Consider the following 21,397-nt stretch of genomic DNA (forward strand, 5'->3'; position numbering starts at 1 on the left):
TGATACTCTGATTCAAACACAAGTTCATATGAAGACTCTTGAGAATGTTTAGTACACAAATCTGAGAAAAAGTTGTAAGATGAAAAGTAGATTTTTTGTGAATATTTGAAACATGCATGCTTGGCTAATTGCTAGGGAAATTTCCAATGAAATGTCTCCCCTGCTCCTCAGCCAAGCCCCCACCCCTCAGCTTGAAGCAACGGCCCCGGTGGATGTAGGTGGTATTGCATTTCGTGTTTGACTTCCGACTCTTCCGGTTGTTTTTATTCTATTAACTCCAGTCAACATTTACAAAACTATCTCCCCCAATAATTTTTGTTCGATTCTCGAACCTGGCTCATACTACTAGCTTTTTCATAGAAGAATTTTTCCTGATTTTTGCTAAGTTTGAAACCAATTCGAAATGGGTAAACTAACACCCCATTTATTTGCTTACCTCAATAAAAGTTGCCTGCAAATGTGCTCGCGGATACTAACAGGGCACGAGCACAAAAGTTCACATTGGCCGAGAGCCGATTTACCTGGAGCCGAAATAAATGGGTTGAGTTGCCTGCCCTGTTGTAGCAAGTTTAGCAAATGGTTGTCACACATACATGAAATGTTGTTAATATAGTTTATTCCCGTTATTTTAAAATAGATTTGATTTTTCGTAAAAACGTTCATGACATGATGGCAAATATTATATTATGTTAAGCGTGACCATAGATTGTTGACATGTTTATCTGGAGCAAAGACGAAGATTAATAGTACTTTAACTGATAACCACAAAATTAAATGATATATATTTAATTAATATTAGTCTTGCCTTCAGAAGCTTTTGTTAAACACACTCATTATTCATTTTTTGATCGTGTCAAAGCCAGACTGCTTTTGTAAGACAATGAAGGTCCTCAGTGACTCTGTTTCACCCCCACTTATATCTGATGGAAACGTCTTGTATATAGTTCTGTTAATTTGCCCCTTTCAAAGGCACGTTCAATAAAGTAGATTATATTTTAGACACACTTCTCAATTTATTTATTACTTCTCAATTATTACCAAGTCTTGTTAGATCACGTTATATGGACTCAGGACCCTCTTATTAAGAGGTCTGAGTAGTGTAATTTGACCTCTAGGGGGCACTACAATAGGCATGATTGTGTGTTGACCAATAACTGTTGATTTGTTTGTCTTATTTAAGTGATTCCTTTGTCTTGTGATATCTTAGTAGATCCCGTGTCTGACACGTTAACTTGTGATACCAGCCGAATTGATGTGGCTGCCATTTTGAATGCATAGAAAGTTTTTTCGCTACCTCTCCTATAAAGTTGTCCAATCGTCACCAAATTTGGTTGTTTTTTGATTTTCTAAAGCTTTTGACTGTAACAGCCGATCAAAGTCGTCAGAGCCGGGAATCGAACTGCATCGGGAATCGTGGTGCTGCAATAAGCCCAAATTTGGCACCAATTAGATTCAGATCAAGCCTCACAAACGTTTTCACATGGTTTTTGATTTTCAAAACTGTTTTTCCGGTAAAGCTTATCAAAGTCGGCGATGGAGCCGCCAAAACAGGAAGTGAGATCATATCTCAGGAAATATTTGCTGAATTGACATCAAACTTAGTACAGGTGCTCGGGACCCTGTTCCAAAGAGGTCCACAAAAGGTTGTGTCATCTAACCGCTAATGGGCGATCCCGTGTCTGACATATGTTAAATTGTGAATTGATGTGGCCGCCATTTTGAATGAATTAATAAAACGTTAATTCCCTACTCCTACAAAATGTATCCAATATTCCCCAAATTTGGCACAGATTATCTTCAACCAAAATCACATTGACATGTCAAAATAGGACTGAATTACAGCTGTTTAAACTTGGGCCAAATCTGACAACCACTTGCCACACGAAAAACTGCTTATAGTTTTACACAGTAACTGAACACAGTAATTTCTAGGGCTGTCCCCACTCAGTCGACTAGTCGATTTTCTGGTCGATATGCTCTTGGTCGACTAAGATATTTTCAGTCGAGCTGCCGTATGGCAGTGTGAGATCTGATTCCCGCTTGTGTCATCATTGCTGAAATAACGAAATGTTCTACAGAAATTGTAGATTATGTTATTTAAGACAAATAAAGCAACTAAAAAAAAAAAGAACAAAAAAAGGTGTTACTGTTTTCCCTTTCGTTAATCTGAGCTTTGTTTTGGTTTGGTATTTTGCACACGGCATGAGCACAATTGGCTGCCGAACTACAAACTCTGTCATAGCCTACTTTGTCGGTGTTATTAGTCAAAATGGCAAAGAAATCTGTGGTATGGCAGCATTTCATTAAAGTACATTTACATTTACAAAGTACCGGGTGACTCGAAAAACGTTGAATGCAAACTCTGCCAACAACAGTTTATTTTTCATAGTTCGAGGTCGAATATGATGTAGCCTACCACCTGAAAAACGTAAGTTGGCCTAGCCCTACTTCGCTCATGCTAACGCGCTGGGTTGAAAAATGAATATGCCTATTATAAGAATCACATCCAAATCGAATGACATTATCTTCTCCAGCCAAGACAACAAAATCTTTCTCTGTTAAACCGTTCCCCACTCAGCTTCTACGCAAGTTCGCATGCTGCAAGTTTTCAGGCAGTGATAAGCGCGCTCTGATGATTTGCATGTTAAACAAACATATTTTTAATTTGTAGTACATTGTAAGAGATACTAAATACCATCGGCATTCGGCTACAACAGGACTGGTGATACGAGTCTTATTATTAGTAGGTTATCAACGTCTGAATCTGCAATGTCCAGCAGCCATTGAGTCAGATCGGGAAAATGTTTGTACGTTTTTTTGTGTGAAATAAAAGCGTTTCAAATTTTGATTAGTCAATTTTCAGACGTTTTAGTCGAGTCTTGGTCGACCAAAGAAAATCTTAGTCGGGGACAGCCCTAGTAATTTCCAGCACTGACAATATCTCACTAGGATAAGTTGGTGTCCTGGCAAGGGCCACGTAAGAGGTTCGAATCAAGCCAAAGCCAACAAGCCTGTCATGTCACTGATTCTCTATTTAGCAAGTGTTACGCCCCAATTTTAGTGGCCCTATGGGGCGAACAAACATTCCGCCACTGACCCAAAACAACTACTAAGAACACCTTTAAAAGTACCAAATCCATGGGATTTAATAATACAACATCATTTCACAACTATATGACAAACATAGCAGTGCAACAAACTCCCAGGCTAAGAGGCAGCAAGACCAGCAGTCCCCAAGCTAGAAGCCTCTCTCTCCTGCAGCAGGAAACTGGAGTCTTTATCTGCTGCTTAATCACCTGGCCAGGTGCATCTCATCTGGCAATCATGGGGAACACAACCTGGGCGGAGCTACAGAAAAGGGAAGGGAGGTGACAAACAAAGAACACAACACCTGTGGCCGTAACACCCCCACCTTTAAAACAATGAATAAACAGTGAGTCACATACAATAATACTAACAAGTTCACTGACCAATGTTTAATCATTGTACTTTGAAACAAAAATAGGGACTGCTTCTCACAAAAAGGTGCAACTTAAAGTCAGAGGGGAATCAAAAAGCTTGCCGTTATGACAAACAAAGGGTAACAAGGTCAAAGTTCATTCAAAAAGGGCCAATGAAGTTGCTGCTACTAGGTTCAAGGATAGCAGCCAAACAATCAGGTAGCCATACAAAGTGGGTCCCACTCCACTACCACCATGAGGTGAACAAACAAAACCCAAACAAAGTTACTGCATTTACCCACAACCATACACAGCTTCACAGGCGACCAACACAAAGTGGAGTGCAACAGACACAAACCAACAAGGGTCACAACAAGTAGACCTAGACCTACAAAGTTGCTGTTATCCCAACAACAAACAAGACCCAAGTGAAGTGAACTGCCACCACCACAACACAAAATGGACACCACGTGGTCTTCGTGATGGATGCAAGAAACCAGCAACACACAGTGACCTATATATGTAGTGGGTGTGGCCTTCCAATCCAAGATCCACTGATCTCTGGAGCGACCACATCCCACAAACAAAAAGGGCACAACACAACTAATTAGCTGCAATCCAAACACATAAGAGCATCAACACACAAGTGGCCCAACCAAACGTGGACTGCAACAACCACAACGCACAAATGGGTCACACAGTAGTCATCACTACACACAAAATGTTGCCAACTTACACCTAAGCTAAATTCCGGCCGTAACACAAGACTGTAAGCCACTGCAAAGTTAGCCAGGTACACCGCAGTCACTAGCTTCCTGTAGCCAAGCTTTACATAGTTTGTGTGAGGATCGCATTGACTATCAAAATTATTAGATTTTCAAAACTGTTTTTCCGGTACAGCCAATCGAAATCAGCAGCAGAGCCGCTAAACAGAAAGTTGTGTCGTATCTCAGCAAATCTTTGATGTATTCACGCCAAACTTGCCCATGCAAAACCTTCTTCTGAGGATGTGGAAAATTTCTTCTGGGTCATCTTACCTGCTTGACCCCCTTGCTGCTTGCAGCTATATTTTATTCATGTGTTTATTTTTTTACTTTTAATTTTTTTAAATAATTATGGCACATTTAGTCCTCCGTACTGTGGACTGTACAATGCTTGTGTCAGATATACACACTGTTGTAATAGGGGTGTAACCTGATCTGTTTCACACTCAGCCCTCAGTTGTCATGTAGTAGTAGTTTATTTCTGCCCACGTGCAGACCAAGAGATCCAGGGGAAAGTATCTTGGGCGATACACTAAGTTATGTCTTGGAGCAGTCTGAATTGGAAGCACTTTAGACATAAGCGTCTTTTCCAATTTGTGGTTTCAAAGAAAAAGGTCTGTAAGAAAGGATGGTTTGTGAGATAATCTTTTCTCTTTTACTCTCACACATCTTCGAACATGAACAAATGAGCTTAATTCCTTTGGGATTAGTTTCTCTTTCTACATCCTATTGGGAAAACCCATGAAGTGCCTTCATACAATAGGCCACGCCGCCACGACGAAGTGTCCTCTTTTGCACAAACTCAAATCTGGTCACCCTATTTACTTTACAGTTATAAACGTAGTTGAATGTCATTGATTTTCTGTATACTTCACCGCTAATCACCTCAAGCTGGACCTACAGTATGAAGGTCCCTCTAAGTACTCACATCTTGTGCAAAATACACAGTATTTGAACTCACTTGTTGTAATATGTGCCTTTCTCGCAGTGCCATTAGTCTTCTGTGCAGCTCTACCAGCTCATCCAGGTAAGCCTGAGACATGGAAGATAGCAGGTTAGTGGAGAAGAAGTTTGGAATTATGCATTATCATGGTTGCAGAGTACTGCACCCATGATAAAGTCACATTTGGATTTCAAGGATGTTCTCTTGGTATAATGATATGCCTGACAAGAGAGGAGCAAGATGACCATTAGTAAAGAAGGTTCACCTGAGGTTCACATCTCTGAAGTACTTGTTTAACCTCAACATCTATTCTAGTCGAACATTATACTTGTGCATTTGCAATGTGCAGACATCAGTAAACGCATTCATTTATGCAACAAAATTCACTGCAATACTGAAAGTACATCCACTGTATATTGTCATTATGTTAGCTAGCCTGCTCCTTTGAAAGCAGCTGAATATCGGTTGTAAAAGCGAATTCGCTCAGATTTCCCTATGCTTAGTTTCATTTAATTGCGAATGCCTTTGTTAAAGATCCTGTAAAGTGGAATTGAAAACGAGTTTCAAGTTCACCACACCACAGACGAATGTGTTATTAACTACCCATCCAAATTTGAATGAAAAAAAAACACAGAAAAGTATGTTAAATTAGGCTTTGAAATCGTGAGAAACTCATCACTCTTCCAGAGCCTGTTCAAGAAAGCCTGTCCACTCCCTATTAAGCCCCATTGTACCAAATTTGGTTGCAGTTCCACAAGAGTTCCACTGGGGGTGATCGCGAGCATTAGCAACAACATTAGCAAGCCAAAACTCTTTCTAGCATGTGTATTGACAGGGAGAGCCTAACCCTGTCAGATGTGTTGTCGATGCCTCGAGAGAAAAAAGGAAGTGACCAGAGCTTGCCGTAAAGCAGTATCTCTGGTCATATGATGTGTATGACGTCATTGACATTTTAAAAGGATTTTTTAACAGAATTTTTTAACAGAAAGGTGACTTTAAAAAAATCTAACACCCAGCCTCCCCTTTCGAACTCAGAATTCAAATTACTAGACAAAAAATTATATCCTGAGAAAAGTGGATTTTGAGGGGTATAGCTCCATAGACCTCCATTCATTCTGCACTCGCTCGTTAGTGCCCTCATATGGAACTAGAGTGGAACTGCAACCAGTTCAGAACCCGGAAGTTTCCCGAGAGTGGCAGTTCTCCCTATATTAGACATTCTCTGACTCTTCTCTGCTTGAGACTGGGGGGGCGTGTCGCCTGAAGGAGCTGAAGCTCCACCCCTTGCTGCCTACCTACGACCGAGATAATGGACGCTACGTCAAGCCGAACAAAACAGTATAGAATTTGAATTTATTTTGTTCAATGAGTGAAACATACAGATGCATATAAATGAAATGTTCCCCTGAACTGTAACACAGGAGTAAAAATGGACACCAGAGACTGCAGACAGTGAGCTCTCCAACTACTTCTAGCACATTAGCTACTTTTTCACCAAAATACCATCAATCTACACCGAGTAGCCTAATATCAAGTTAGCGGTTTGCACTAACTCATAGCAGAGATACCTCTGGAAAAGTTATCTAGTATGATTACAAACAAGCACACAGAACTGAGTGATGAACTGCTGGCGGTGGTGGATGGTCCAGGTGCGACCGGAGGAGGAACGGCCGGGAGGGCGATGCTCGGTACGGCTCTGTGCTGCAAGAGAAGCCGTGTGTACCTGAACCGCGTCTTTCTCTGGTCCAAGTAAAAATTATCCGCAGTGAAATGGTCACTGCAGAGGCGGCTGTTGGAGTTTATCCGAAGCTTTCCATAAGCTATTTTTCCTTTCCTCATCAATAGGGAAATTAAATAGCGTTGCAGCACAGCTGAAGTTCTTGCATCCAGGGAAGATGCAGTTGCGGGTGGAGGGAGACATCCTGAAGCTAGCTAGCTAGCTGATGTAGGCTACAATAACAGTACAGCAGGAGGAGCCATTCAGTGATCTGACGTAGATGGGTCAAAATGACGTCGATAGGTCATTTTTTGGCTCCGCCCATTAAAACCTGATCTGAAAACGGAAGAAACTGTTCTACGGTCTAACTCCACATTTCAGTGCGACAAAGTTTTCGCGCTTTGCACATGCTTTCAGGAACTCATTTCACACGTATATAATGTACTGAGAAGCAAATCATGGAATTTGCTTTACAGGATCTTTAATCGCATTAGTTCAATCGCAAAATATTAACTTTGCTGAGTGCCCGGTTCTCGAGATATTAGTAGGGAAACTTGCTGGAGACCAGAGGACCAATCAGAGTGAAAGGGATGCGATGCGACGAGAGCAAGCCAAACTGGCGGAAAAGTACTGTCATTGTTTTTCATTATTTTATGTCGAAATGCTTATCCAAACAACGTCAATCGCAGCACTGCACTCCTTTGGATTACAAAGAGGACACATGCAGAATATGAACTTTGCAGAGAGCCTGGTTCTTGAGATGATCGAGGGAAACTAAATCCATTCTAATTTGTACACACAGATTCCTGGCATTATTAGATATATTAGTGCAGAAAAGCGAGGGGAAGTGCTTTTTATAAAAGTAATTTTTCAGGGGAAGAGAGTAGTAAAGGTGAAAGAAAATGCACCCAGAATTTAGTAGATGCTCATCATTCCCCTACAGATTTTCTCCTGCCAACCTCTTTTGATATGCTATCAATCACTGTCCTTTATCAAAATCCCACCCTGGAGAAACTGGAGCAACTTTGGAATACCCAGGGTACACCGGTTAAAGCTATATTTGCTGAGACTGGAATTGCACTAAATGGAACTGGAACTTGAACTGGTGTGAATGATGGCCATCCAGTAAATGCACACAGAAGCAAATCAATGAACCAAAAAAAAAATGCGTACAGTCATTATTAATTATAATTGTCACAAAATGGTCTTGTTATTACCACAACAAGTTTTGGTGGCTCATATACAACTACCCGGTTAAAATTGGCACAGCACTATCTAGGTTACTTCTGTGCTCTCTGACTATCGGCTCTTTAGCAATCAACGTTTGAATTAATTGTTCCTTCATTGCTTATTGTGGTATTAATAATCTGTAAATTACTCAGTTTCTTAGAAAACAAATTCTCTACTCAATACATGCTGAACTACAAAGTTTACAAAAGTTTTATATTTCTGGCTTTGGTATAGGATACTAGCTATGAATTAGTCTTACCTGGTTATTACTTGTCTTTAATAAAGGAGGCGGATTGTTGCGTAAAAGGGGTGAAGGAGCAGAGCTGTTTTCACTCTCACTACCATCACTCAGGCTGATCCTATTAAGGACAAGAGAAGTTAGAGATAAGGAGAGGATGGGTTGACCCTTGAACATTATAAAATATAATTATAAACATAAAAATCACTAAGATCTCACTTGTTTGCACCTTCCTGCCACAGAAAATTCTGTGTTTGTGTAACATACATGGCGAATAAACCGAATTCTGATTCTATAACTTAATCCTGTCAGATTGCAGAATCCGGTTAGATTTTAAGTTGGCTGGCTTGCCCCGCCAGACCAGAGTATCATGCAGTTTCTTTGGAAAAGATGGCATTTGTCAAATCAGACAAGTGTAACTCTGCAATAGTTGACTACCAAAATTAGTCAACATGCTACATTTTAATAGCTCAATGATTCTTGAGACATGGGACAAAACACGGCCAGCCTGCAATGTTTACTGAATTTAGGTTTAAAAATGAAAAAATATTCAATTTCAATTGTAGTTGTTCTGAAGGATTAATATAAGGTATTGAACACAATCATCCCCTTCAATTTAATCATCAAATCTATAACACTGCACTACATATAAAATAGTGTGTCCACAGACAGGGGTTCAATCATTTGCATGCTATAAAATAGATACAAATGTTTAGTTTTTTTAACAATTAAAAAGAGCTTGTTCATCAAAAGCAAAACTTGTTTTTCAATGCCACATGCGTGTTTCATAAAGTTTCAAAGTTGTCCAAACTTTTTGTCAACACCTTCAGAAATTCAATAAAATTGTATAAAATCATGCAATATCAGAGGCAGTTAGCACTCTGCAGAGGTGGCTTGTGGCAAGGGGTCCTTCAGAGTGCATCAATGACAGGCAGGCTCAGAAAAGATTTCTAGTTTCAGAATATTTTGACCTTCATGCCAATTTTGTCTGTCAAAACCATGATATGTCAACACCCTCTTCCAGTTTCTGAGGAAATTATTTTGTACTTTTCATTATGCTGTCATGTCCCATTTTAGTATATACACCTTATACAAAACACAAATCTATTTTTATATTTAATAAAATGACTTGTAAACCACAAAAACATAACTTCACATTGAACGTCAACTCTGTAATTGGCAAAAAATACAAATCTGACGGTGGTGACATCTGACAGTTTACATATTTAAATATGAATCTTGAATAACATGAGAATGTATTTAGAAATCTTAAAAACATCTTGATTCCTGTTAAAAGGTCAAACCATTTTTACACATTCCCATTCAAAAAACACAGATGAAATATGATAATATATTATATATTTCATATATTTTTGGTAATTAGGGTTAAGTATTTTATCATGGCCTCTGTCAGCCTCTCTGAACATTTGTGTTGACTATACTTCTTATAGTTCTACAATAATGTAAGTGGAAATTAATCTGTGTTTTTGGTGTCTACATAATAAGTGATGGCAAAGGGAAAAAGCACATAGTAAAAAAAAAAAAGAGAAAGGTTGGATCGAATCATTACTCATTAGCTTAGTACTTGTTCGATATGTACATGTAGTTTAATTTGTGTGAACATATTTTTTACATTTTGAACCCCGTTTTGTCCCACTTCTCCAGAATCACGTAGCTATGAGCTGCTGATGTTGAGTCAGACTTTTAATTTCATTGGTAGGCTAGTCTACCAATTTGTTCGCTAGTCTACCGTTTATTCAATCTATGAGGTTTACCACCTGTTAATCCGCTACAATCATAACCATTTTTTACATCAATCTTGTAAAGAGAGCTAACACCTGTAAGATTAGTCCCTATGGTCACATATCACAATACAAAGTGGTACATTTTGAAGTTCTATCTTGTGAAATCCTACAATTATTAACCATTGCTATTCTAAAATGTAACAATCAAGGTCATTGAATTTCCTGTAGGCTTTTAAAAATAGAGATGCACACATTAAATGTTGTCTTTGACAAGGGATTCGATTTAAAAGTTAATATGCCACTGGGCTTTTCAGTCGGTTTTGAATTTGCAGAGATATGAAACGACCAGATTTAGGGTTTTGTCTTTAGGTTGAAACACAAGATAACAATGGTTGATCATATTGGTTCACCTGCGGTGGCAATGTGTCATATGTGTGTGCATGGGCCGTTCAAGGTCAGAGTCTGCTTCGTTGTCCTCCTCAGACTCCTCTACATTATCGTCAGAGTGCAGGTCTTGGATGATTGATTGGAGGGGACCCAACACTGCATTTGTGAGAAAGGGGCACACATGTAAAATATTAAAATATGTTGGATTTATAAACAAAGTATATACAAATGTGTGTGTGCACACAAGGTTACATCATAGAGACAGAAAGGGATATAGTAAGAAAAATTAAAGGACACATCATAGTACCAATGGCACTTTCTTGCCTAATGGGAGTTAGAAGACATGTTTATAGAAAGGGTTTTTAAGTGTTTGTGTCCATGTAAGGGTGTTTGTGTGTGTAGAAGGGGGAAGGGGGGCATTCTGAAACACCCCACCGGGATCAGATCAATGGTTACCTGTGTGGGTAGTGGCAGGAACTGCCACAACCTTCCTATGGACAAAGTTGGCCACTGTGTTTGTAAATAAAAGTGCATGCAAACAGGTGTAAGAGGAAAATAAGAGTATAAACTGCTGTATCTGCACATCACTTGGAAAAATATTACACAAATTGTTTGCATTAGAGAGAGAGAAGGCAAGAGAGTGCAACACATCTGTTCATGCATGTTGTTCCTTTCATTTACCTTGATGCTTGCGACTGGGTATAAAGCTCGAGCTAGAACTTGAACTTGAGCTGGCAGGGCTAGGCTGCTTTGACTGGAATAGAGGAGTAAATAGGACACAGCATTAGAGAACACATTAGAATGCATATAAACTATCCACACAAGGAATAGTTTAATTAAGGTTACTCGCTTAACTGCAAATAAGAAAATAAATAAGAAAGCGTAAAATGGAGTCTTGGATTTGTAGAACAAAACATGCAATTTTATGGTTTGACGATGTGGCATAAATACGATATAGCACTAAGAGAGGCTACAGTCATGGCCATAAGTATTGTGACAAATGTTTTTTGCAAAGTTTGCAGGTTCAGTATGTGTGGAAAATCCTCACGTTTCTATGGAATAGGCTATTTGAAAACAATAATACACATGTCATCGTTTTTCAAAGCTTTTATTGGTGAAAACGTTCAATATATGAAAATAGTCCCCTCCTTTACAGCAATCAATCTGCTCTTAAAATCAAATCAGAATGATAGTGATTTCACCTGACTAGAACTAGTTCACACTTTCCCATGTGCTGAAGATATGACAATGATGTTAGCAGACATTGTATGCCAGGGCCCAAAAAAAGTGAAATGTGGGTTTTTGTAATAAACACAAATGTTGGGGGGCCAATGAAGATTTTAATTAATATCCATCTGATCACTGCAAAATCATTGAGTAAAAATGTCAGGGTTTGTCTTGTCTCAAAATGAGGCGTAGGTGGTAACATCCTGATCATGTGCACGCATGTATACACTGTAAAAATTAACCGTAATGTGATTTTTGAGTAAGTTGAACAAAACATTTTTATTTGCCATATCAACTATATACAATTGGTTGTTCTAAATAGCTTTATTGATTTGTGTGAGAAAAGTTAGCCTTACTACAATGTTCAAGTTAGGAAGACACATTTATATGTTATACTACAGTCTGGCCCTGAGCAACAACGTTGCGCATGCTCATTTCAACGCCTCGCTGAAACTGGGGTTTCCGAACAGATTTTGCGGGCTTTTCATCCACCGTCTTTCATGCAAGGCTTCCATTGTGGAATATATGTATCTAGCTACTTCAAAAGGTGAGTATTTTCTTTACAGAAATAGATTTAAATATATAAATTTATTTGCAGAAATTGAATGGGGCATGTTGCTATGTATAGGTTTGAAATGTAGGCTATTTAGCATGTTTATTTGCTATCAGATTCACATTGTTTTAGCTAGGATTTTGCTAGCTAGAGGTCAAATAACTAACGTTAAAGCCTCCAGAAAGTTATGTTGAAATAGTGGAAATACATATATGATAGCAAAGTTTAGCGTCTCACAAATCACCCACAAAAGAATCTGTGAAAATTAACGTTCAGAACTGCTAGAAAACCTTGTTCAAAAATAGCTCATTTAGCCCTCAATTTTCTAAGACTGAAGCTAACGCGTGGCTGATAACCTTCATACACAGCAATGGCGCTAAAAAACTGTCTGCGCTGTTGCTCCTTAATAAGGACCTTATATGTTTGAGCCGTCAAATTCAAAATCACCTTAAAAAAAAAAACACATGCAAAGTTAGCTGAGATTCTCCACACAATGCTAGCTCTGCTTAGCTAATTTAGGTAGTGCCAAATTGTTTTATAATTATCTAGCTAGCTAATTGCAAAAGGCTACATAGAGGCTCCTTTGGAATATTGCTCTTTTTTAATTTATTTAACGCATGCAGTGCAAATTCTGCAAGTTTGTCGCATCCAGTCAAGAAGTTCTTCAAAGACACCAGCGACTGCAGCATGGAAGTGGAGCACACTGGCACTGTTTCCACATTGGTTGTGTGTGTACCTTCAAAACACCTGGAGCATTGAAATCACACCTTTCGAGATCACACAGCAGAACTGGCAAAAGGCAAGATAAATCAACATTCTTTTGTGAATTATGTGACTTATGAGACATGCAGTAAAAACTAATTTTTCACTCATCTTGGACATCCTCAATGAGTGTGCATTGCCCTTTTCTTAGATGTGAATATAAAACAAATAATTATAAAACATTCAGTTGTCACAGAAGTAGAAAGTACAAACATCTTTTACTAAATGAGATTCGAACTTATGTAAGCAGAAATTCTGAAAATGAATATGATGCTATTGACCAACCATCTGATGCCTGTGTTGTGCCAGAGACTTCAAAGTGTTCTGAGGGAAGAGTCATGTGAAAATGGCAGGGAAGAGGATGCATGCAAACAGTTCTACATGTTTCCAAAAGTGCAATATAGGACAGAGTTGAAGAATTTCAGGATACTCTGCACTTTTCCAAATGTAATTATCTTCAAAGAATCAAAGAGGTGCTTACTAAACATAATATTGAATTAGATGATTTTGTTGTCAAGGAAATTAATGAAACAATATTCAAAACAAATCCACTTATTTTAACTACTCAAGCGAAAGGTGCATTATCCACTGATCACAGGAATAATTTATATTTCAAGGAACACTTTCTTGTGATTGAGCCAATTGAATATTTGTATAATAGGACCCATCAAAGTACCTTTGTTTATGTTTTAATCATTCAAGTTCTAGAGAGTCTACTAAGACGAGCCAATTTTTTAGATAAGGTTCTATTTAGTCAGGAAACCTTACCTGGCCAATACAGATCCTTTCAAGATGGTCAGTACTTCAAAGACAATAAGCTTTTAGGGGAGAAAGAGACAGGTATTTCTGTAGGGCTGTATATTGATTACTTTGAAGTACCGTATTTCTTCGAATAAACGCCGTCCTCAAATAAACGCTGCCCTCGAATAACCGCTGCACCAAAAATGAACGTTGTGTAAGAAACACCGCCCTTGAATAAACGCTGCACCAAAAACATCTGAAAACGGTTATTTAATTGGTTAAATTCAAACCCAGTATTTATTACACATGTAATTAACTTTCTGCACAGCTTTCTGTTTGAAAGCTAACGTGTATGAACGTTTAGGCATGCTGCTTCAGATTTCTACACAATGTAGAACACTTGTATTTGAGACAGTTGTATTACCAACGCACACCTAATTGATAGCCAATGAGAAAGGGAGTTGCCGCACTCAGACAAACAAAGAATAGACAAGGAGGTCAACGGTAGTAGCCTAAATGAAACCTGCGTTTTTAGCTGCATGATTCATTTATCACAATGCCAGCAACAAAGTTGTCTATGGCTGCACTGCAGCTACAATTCACAAAATCTCTCTTACTAATTTGAATGGCGTTAAAGGGGTCATTGATTGCATAACTGAATTTACCTTGTCACAGTTGAATAACGACAGTTCAATGGGTAAAATGGACATACAGTGAACCCCAAAGTCCATTGACACCTCTTTCCTATGCAAATCTCACAATTAAAAAATGTAGCTGTAAAACGGTAGGTTTTGAAAAAGCCTAGATTGGCTCGGTGAAATTGGAGCCACCGAACTGACCTTTTTTGGCTCTGGTCTGTACCTTTGTCACGCCCCAAAATTTGCTGCGAGCTGCTCTGTGTACTTCCACGGAATTACAAAGAATAACGTTTTTCAAGGATATTGAAAATGGACTACGGTCGTGTTCCAGCCTTTACAGGGAATGCTGACAATTTTCAGAGTCTTCCCAAGGAACCAAACACTCGACAGGCTGTGATGTTCGTCTATGAGACAAACATCCAATTTCACCGAGGACAGTTTTGAAAACCTGGGACAATGTAAAGCAGGATTTGCTATGAAGCTGTTGCTGAAAAGAGGTGCTATTCCGACCTTATGTTCATCACAACCGCAAGCTGTAGTATGACGTTGTCACTAACAGTTATTAGCAATGCTAACGTATCCTGCCTGTATCTTGTGTAGCGGGGTTTGCTCATTTAAGATTAGCAATACTTAATTTATTATTAAGTATGTAGTTCTTAGGGGCACCACCTCTTATTTGTTAAAGGTACAGAGGAAACCTTATTGAATAATAGCCTTCGTAATAATCAGTCTAATCTTAAGTGAATTCTATGAAAGTAGAGCAGATCAGATAACGTGAGGGATAACGCGAGTATTATAAATGATTTATTTAAGGAAATGTAATTATAATGAACAAATGCCAAAGAAGTTATAGGTTAGTTGAGCAAGTTGAGTTGAACTGTATACAGTAGGTCCTAAACTATGATGAGGGTTGGTGCAAGATGGTAGGTTGAGAGCGCGTGGGGAGGGGGAAGGGACAGAGAGATAGGCTTCTGGAGAACAATGGGAGAGTATGTTAACTAATCCTAACGAAAGTTAGGTTAAATCATTTGCAAACTAAAATCAAACGTAACAAATTAAATCACAATATGCCAATGTTCACAAGTAAGAAATGTAGCAATATCGCAGTTACTGTTGTCAGTTTGAAGAAGAAGAGTCAAAGTTCCGTTCGTTGTTGTCAAACGGTTAGAGCAAAGGAATCTTTCGTTCAAGTTCCTAGCGGTCCAGTGAGCTGCTGATTGAGAAGGATAGGTCAGATGTGTCGCGAACACTTCCGGTGAATCCTAGCGAAAAAGCCAGGTTTTCTTGTGCGTCGGTATTTTACAATCCTTGCGAAAGGGGGGTATCCTTTTGGAGGTTAACTCTTTGATTGGTCAGTTACTCCCACCTGGGCGTCCATCCTGAGATTGACGTATGGGTGTGAAGTGGTTGATAACTTTTCAGAGTTCAGCCATTTCAAATGTCCATGTATTGCTTATACTTCAAAATATAACAATACAACATTAATAAATGGTTTAGTTTGAAGATTAAAATCATTTTGATATCAAGATTGACTGATTTATCATAACAGGAAAGGAAGTTACATTAAAACATCAAATTATATCAACACAGCATTAAAGGGAAAGCATACATTATAACACAACTACTGTCATTGAAATAGTGTCCATGAGCCATGTAGTCCTTGAGAATATGTTTGTAAATCCAGAAAAGTTAGTTGTTCCTTAAAATCCTTTGTCTCCATACTGTAAGGCCATTTTGGTCTACCTTCTGACCCCATGCTGGGCCAGAAGCTTTGAAGCTCCTGCTCTGGAGGTAAGGACAAGGGGGAAAACCCCCTTTCTCCTTGTCGGGGGTAGGGGAAAGGTGTGATGGTACGTGGTTTGTCTGTTGGCTCTGCTACACTAGCATCAGTAACATGTGTGATGATTTAGTTTATTGGCAATGGGGCTAACGTTATTTCATGTTCCTGACTGTGTTCCATTCAAATAAATAACCTGTGTTGTCATGTAAATCTACTATTCAAGATGCATGTTTGTCCAGATCTATTTTTCAGCAAGATAGCTAGAGCTAACTGAAGCTGAGTTGAATCACAATGGTTTGTTTGCCAAACTGTAGTGCTAACGTTACCCACCTAAGTTGATCCTGTTTGCTTTGACAACAGAAGTGGAAACAACTAACGTAATAATTTCTAATGATATCTAGTCAATCAGTTGAAAACAGTGTTGTGTAGACAATAGATTTATTTGCACGTTTTTATTTCAAGTCTCCACCTTCTATGTTTCAGTGAGTGCTGTTGGCCGTGTTGTGTCTTTGCTCCGCAGCTTCACTCGATGTAAACCAACCAATCAACGCACAGCTCATCTATATATTCATGAGCATACCATAAAAGGAGAAAACCTAGCGTTTTATTCCGGGTCTATTTCACAGGATGCATTAGGGCTCAGAACAGCACCCGGGCCATTTTCAGCCCAACCAATGTTACATACCATATTCAGAGACCTTAAGGAACAGTGTGAAATACACCAAAAAACAGTCAATCACCCCTTTAACCCTCGTGCTGCCTTCGGGTCACATGACCCGAAGGTTCATAACGAACCATTGTTGTGTTTACCCAATTTTACCCAATACAAAAACAAATAAAAATAATTTTATTTTAACCATTCCAATGTGGGGGGTCTGAGACAGCCCGACAGTTAAAAGAAAATGCTTCACTTTGTTTTTGTATGAGGTAAATTTGTCGCAATACGACAGTGGGTCACAACGACTGATGGGTCAGAATGACCCGAAGATAACACAAGGGTTAAAAGAGAATATGTACTGAGCAAGTATCTGTCATACTTCTATCCAGTTACTGGATTTCCATCAGATATTTTGCATGACCTGACCCTTTAGAAATATATTTCTGTCTGAAGGAATTTATTTCAAAAGTATTCCTTACATTTGATGGACTGAATAATCAAATACAATCCTTTCCATACACATATTCTGATAAGGTAAACAAGCCACAGAAAATTACAAAAGCAAATTTTGGAAATTGAAGTTTTGGTGGCAATGGGAATAAAAATTGGGCACTATTACGATTACTCCCTCTTATGATTGGCAGCAGTATACCAGAGCATGAGCCCTCATGGGAAATATTGAAGAGATCGTTGAGATTGTTGTTTCTAGCACCTTCTCTGAGGAAATACTCATGTTACTTGGAGAGAAAACTGTCTAACTATCAGCAGTTGCTTATAGATTGTTTTCCTGACTTTAACTTGTGACCAAAGCACCCCTTTATGGAACATTATCCTCATTTGATACGCTGCTTTCGACCTTGGTAAATCTATGGACTGAGTCAAAGCTTAGCTTCTTCAAAAAAGTGGTGCATGACTTTCATAACTTCAAGAATGTGCTTTTTACTATATCTTTGAAACATCGGCAAATGATGGTATACCACCTTGATGGCCAAAATGTGTTCAAACCAAAGCTGTTCATTGGCAATGTTGACAGTTAAAACATCATCATTGGATGAAATGACGGCAATCAAGACAAAATATCTTCACCAAGACACTGTCACTGGCCAAAGACATTTATTTATATGGCACCCAGTATGTAAAGGGCATGATAATATCTGCTGGTCACTGCAGTGGACTACCAGATTTCTACATGAGAAAGAGCATTGTGGTTAACCTTGACAAAGTGTAATTTATCTGTAGAAAGCTCTCATCCAGGTTCATGGAACATTACAGGTCTTACGAACTTGTTGAAAGCAGCTACACAGATATAGAAATCCTGGATCCAGAGGCCTTGAATGATTACCACCCGTTTACTGCATACAGAGTAGGAGGAAAGGTGCTGGTGACCCTGAAGACCTGTCTACTGCATTGAAAAGACTTTAAATGGTTTGTAAACCCTGTTACAATATCATTTAAATTTGAAGGATTCCCCCCATTTGAATGTCAACAGGAATATGCTATTTTGACGGCCTTTGGATTAAGTGGGGGTCAGATGGCTGAGCGGTCAGGGAGTCGGGCTATTAAATCAGAAGGTTGGTGGTTCGATTCCCGGCTGTGCAAAATGACATTGTGTCCTTGGGCAAGGCACTTCACCCTATTTGCCTCGGGGAGAATGTCCCTGTACTTACTGTAAGTCGCTCTGGATAAGTGCGTCTGCTAAATGACTAAATGTAAATGTAAGTTGAATGACTGAGGTTTAGGTGTCGAGTATTTTATTTTTTGCTATTGTCTGGAAGTGTAAGGATGTCTTTTTTCACTCCTTCACAGGCTTTGTTATTGCGAGTACAGATAACTCCAAAACTCATTCAAAAAGTCCAGCTAACACAGCAACCAGAATCCATAGAGCATCTGCAAACTGAACTCTGGAAATAGCTCCAACTTGAGGTGAATTCTCCTTGCAATATGAAGATCCAAATTTGGGGAATGCACTTTGTAACTTGGTGGACATGGTTGGAACGGGTTGTCTTGCACATTCTGCGGGAATATAACATGCCTGAATTTGATCAACCAGAAGTCCCGTCCAATTCTTCCATTTCCTCTCTAGACACAGCCAGTATTATCCCTCCAGGGTCTTCGTACAGCCCTTCAGCGTATATTTACAGCTATATGCGAAGCCCCTCACGTGGCCTTCTCCATTTCCGATGTCATCTTTCTCATAAGATGTTGAGTTAAGGGCAATGAGGTGTATGAGAAGACGGATAAAGATCTCAATGTAACAAGACAGAGATGGAAATTCTGGACAAGGTTTCACAGACTATGTATGCCTTGAAAGCCTACCCTTAAAAAAGATAAATCGAATCTGTGGCTTCTGAACTTGTCCATAAACATCCACGTCTTAAGGAGCCTGGCACTGGCACAGGTTATGGTGGCTGGACCACAAGCATCAAGTACAAGTTTGGCAACTACATCAAAGCTACGTCAAGCTGGCTGCAGTGAGGTCACTGTAAACTGAAAAAATAAAAAAGACAGAAGTAGATGGTGAAGAGCATACCTTTTCCTTGACAAAACCCAAGCGAGGGGAGGTTAATTATGTCCCTGATCATCCTGAAAACCAAGATGATGATACACTTGAAGACGTAAGACTTGCTCTGGTGGATAAAATAGAAGTTAAGACATGACATTCATCAGACAGATGATGGACCTTACCTTCTCCCTTAGGAGAAAAGAGGTTGTCGAGGTGCAGGCAATGGTATGAGAGATAAAGGACAGATGGCCTGCTCTTTTTTCTGAACAAGTCAAATTCATTTTTTATGGATGGTGTACTTATTTCACGTTTTTATTTGATTAGTTGTATCCTCTTCAGAGGATTCAGAACGCGGCGGCCCGCCTGGTCTACAATCTACCCAGACGCTCCCATGTTACCCCGCTCCTCATCTCTCTCCACTGGCTACCTATCATGGCCCGTATCAGATTCAAGACTCTGGTACTGACCTTCGAGCGGTGAACAGGACTGCACCCGACTACATCAAGTCTCTCCTTCAGCCTTACACCCCCACCCGCCACCTACGGTCTTCTTCTGACAACCGTCTGGTGGTCCCACCGCTCAAGAGCGCCCGGTCCCAACACAAGCTCTTCTCCTGTCTGGCCCCCCACTGGTGGAATCAACTCCCCACCTCCATCAGGGACACTGACTGTCTCCCCACCTTCAAGAAAAAGCTCAAGACGCACTTGTTCCGGGCATACAATGGCACTTAGGAATGATTGGCTGGACCTGCTGTTTCTTTCCTCCAGGATCACACTGTCTCTTATTGAGAGACTTGTAGCTTTTGTTGGTTTGTTGTAACTTTCTACATTTACATTTAGTCATTTAGCAGATGCTCTTATCCAGAGCGACTTACAGTAAGTACAAGGACATTCCCCCCAAGCAAGTAGCGTGAAGTGCCTTGCCCAAAGGACACAACGTAATTTCTCATGGCCGGAATCAAACCGGCAACCTTCTGATTACCAGCCCGATTCCCTAACCGCTTAGCCACCTGACTCCCTCCCTCACTGTCTTAAAATGATTGTACTCGCCGTGAAATATATTATTGTTGCTTCCTTTTTTCCACAGGTACACTCTTGCACTTTTGTGGTTCTTGCTGTTTAATTGTAACTTGTCTAACTACATGCTCTTATTGTTCTTCCCTCTGGGACTTATTTGGTTTTCACAATGTATGCTTCATGTTTGTCTACCCGCAATGTTTGGGGCTATCTCGTTGTTATGATCAGTGACCTATGCACTTTTGTAAAACTCTCTCTTGGAAGTCGCTTTGGATAAAAGCGTCTGCTAAATGCATAAATGTAAATGTAATGCCTGGCCAACAACCTGAATGAGTTCTACTGCCGATTTGAAAGACAATTGGACTGTCCTGAGCTATCCCTCCCCTCCCCCCCCCCCTCTCAACAGTGACGACACTCTCCATTCACAAGGGTAAAGTTAACAGACTCTTCAAGAGGCAGAACCCACGCAAAGCAGCTGGGCCAGACGCTGTCTCTCCTGCCACCCTCAAGCACTGTGCTGACCAGCTGTCTCCGGTGTTCAACTTGCCCCAGTTAAAATGGTTTATAACTTCCACTGGTGTACAGCTGGTTGTGAGCGTACACAAGCCTCGGAACCAAGAGCATAGCAAGCCACTCTACCACGCAAGACTGGACGACCCGCATGCTCAAGATTTTACAATAGTTTACCGTAAAATCAGTGACCGTTTCATCTGCAGAAACCAGGGGTTTAATATGTAACTAACAATTTAATATTTACCTTGGTTTTTGTTGTGTATTACGTTTGTCCATGCAGGTATACCGTAGTGGGGTTATCCAGGTGCACTATGGGATATTTAAGCATTCATTGTTATTGGGTGTGCTCAAGCCTCCGGCGAGAGCACAACCTTTGATCTCTCTCATATATTTATTATTATTATGTATTTTCCCACCCCTAAGGATCTGTCAATATTTGGACTACCTAGACAACGTCAGTGTCAAATGTTTCGTCTTGGTAGTGATCGAGTTGCTTGTATTTTTATTTACGTTCCGTAGCACGGTTTAGGCAGTTTTTGTGG

The 21,397-nt window shown here is 39.7% G+C and overlaps 1 protein-coding gene across 1 annotated transcript in view; it reads right to left on the reverse strand.

Moving 5' to 3' along the window:
• Window positions 1-21,397, reverse strand: part of mllt3 (MLLT3 super elongation complex subunit) — a 135,627-nt gene that overhangs the window by 74,564 nt on the left and 39,666 nt on the right. Inside the window, 4 exon segments of the mRNA XM_067261690.1 lie at window positions 5,166-5,237; window positions 8,282-8,453; window positions 10,488-10,620; window positions 11,146-11,218. Coding sequence (XP_067117791.1) covers window positions 5,166-5,237; window positions 8,282-8,453; window positions 10,488-10,620; window positions 11,146-11,218 — 450 coding nt within the window.

Source organism: Osmerus mordax, chromosome 23 (genome assembly GCF_038355195.1).
Source record: "Osmerus mordax isolate fOsmMor3 chromosome 23, fOsmMor3.pri, whole genome shotgun sequence".
NCBI lineage: Eukaryota > Metazoa > Chordata > Actinopteri > Osmeriformes > Osmeridae > Osmerus > Osmerus mordax.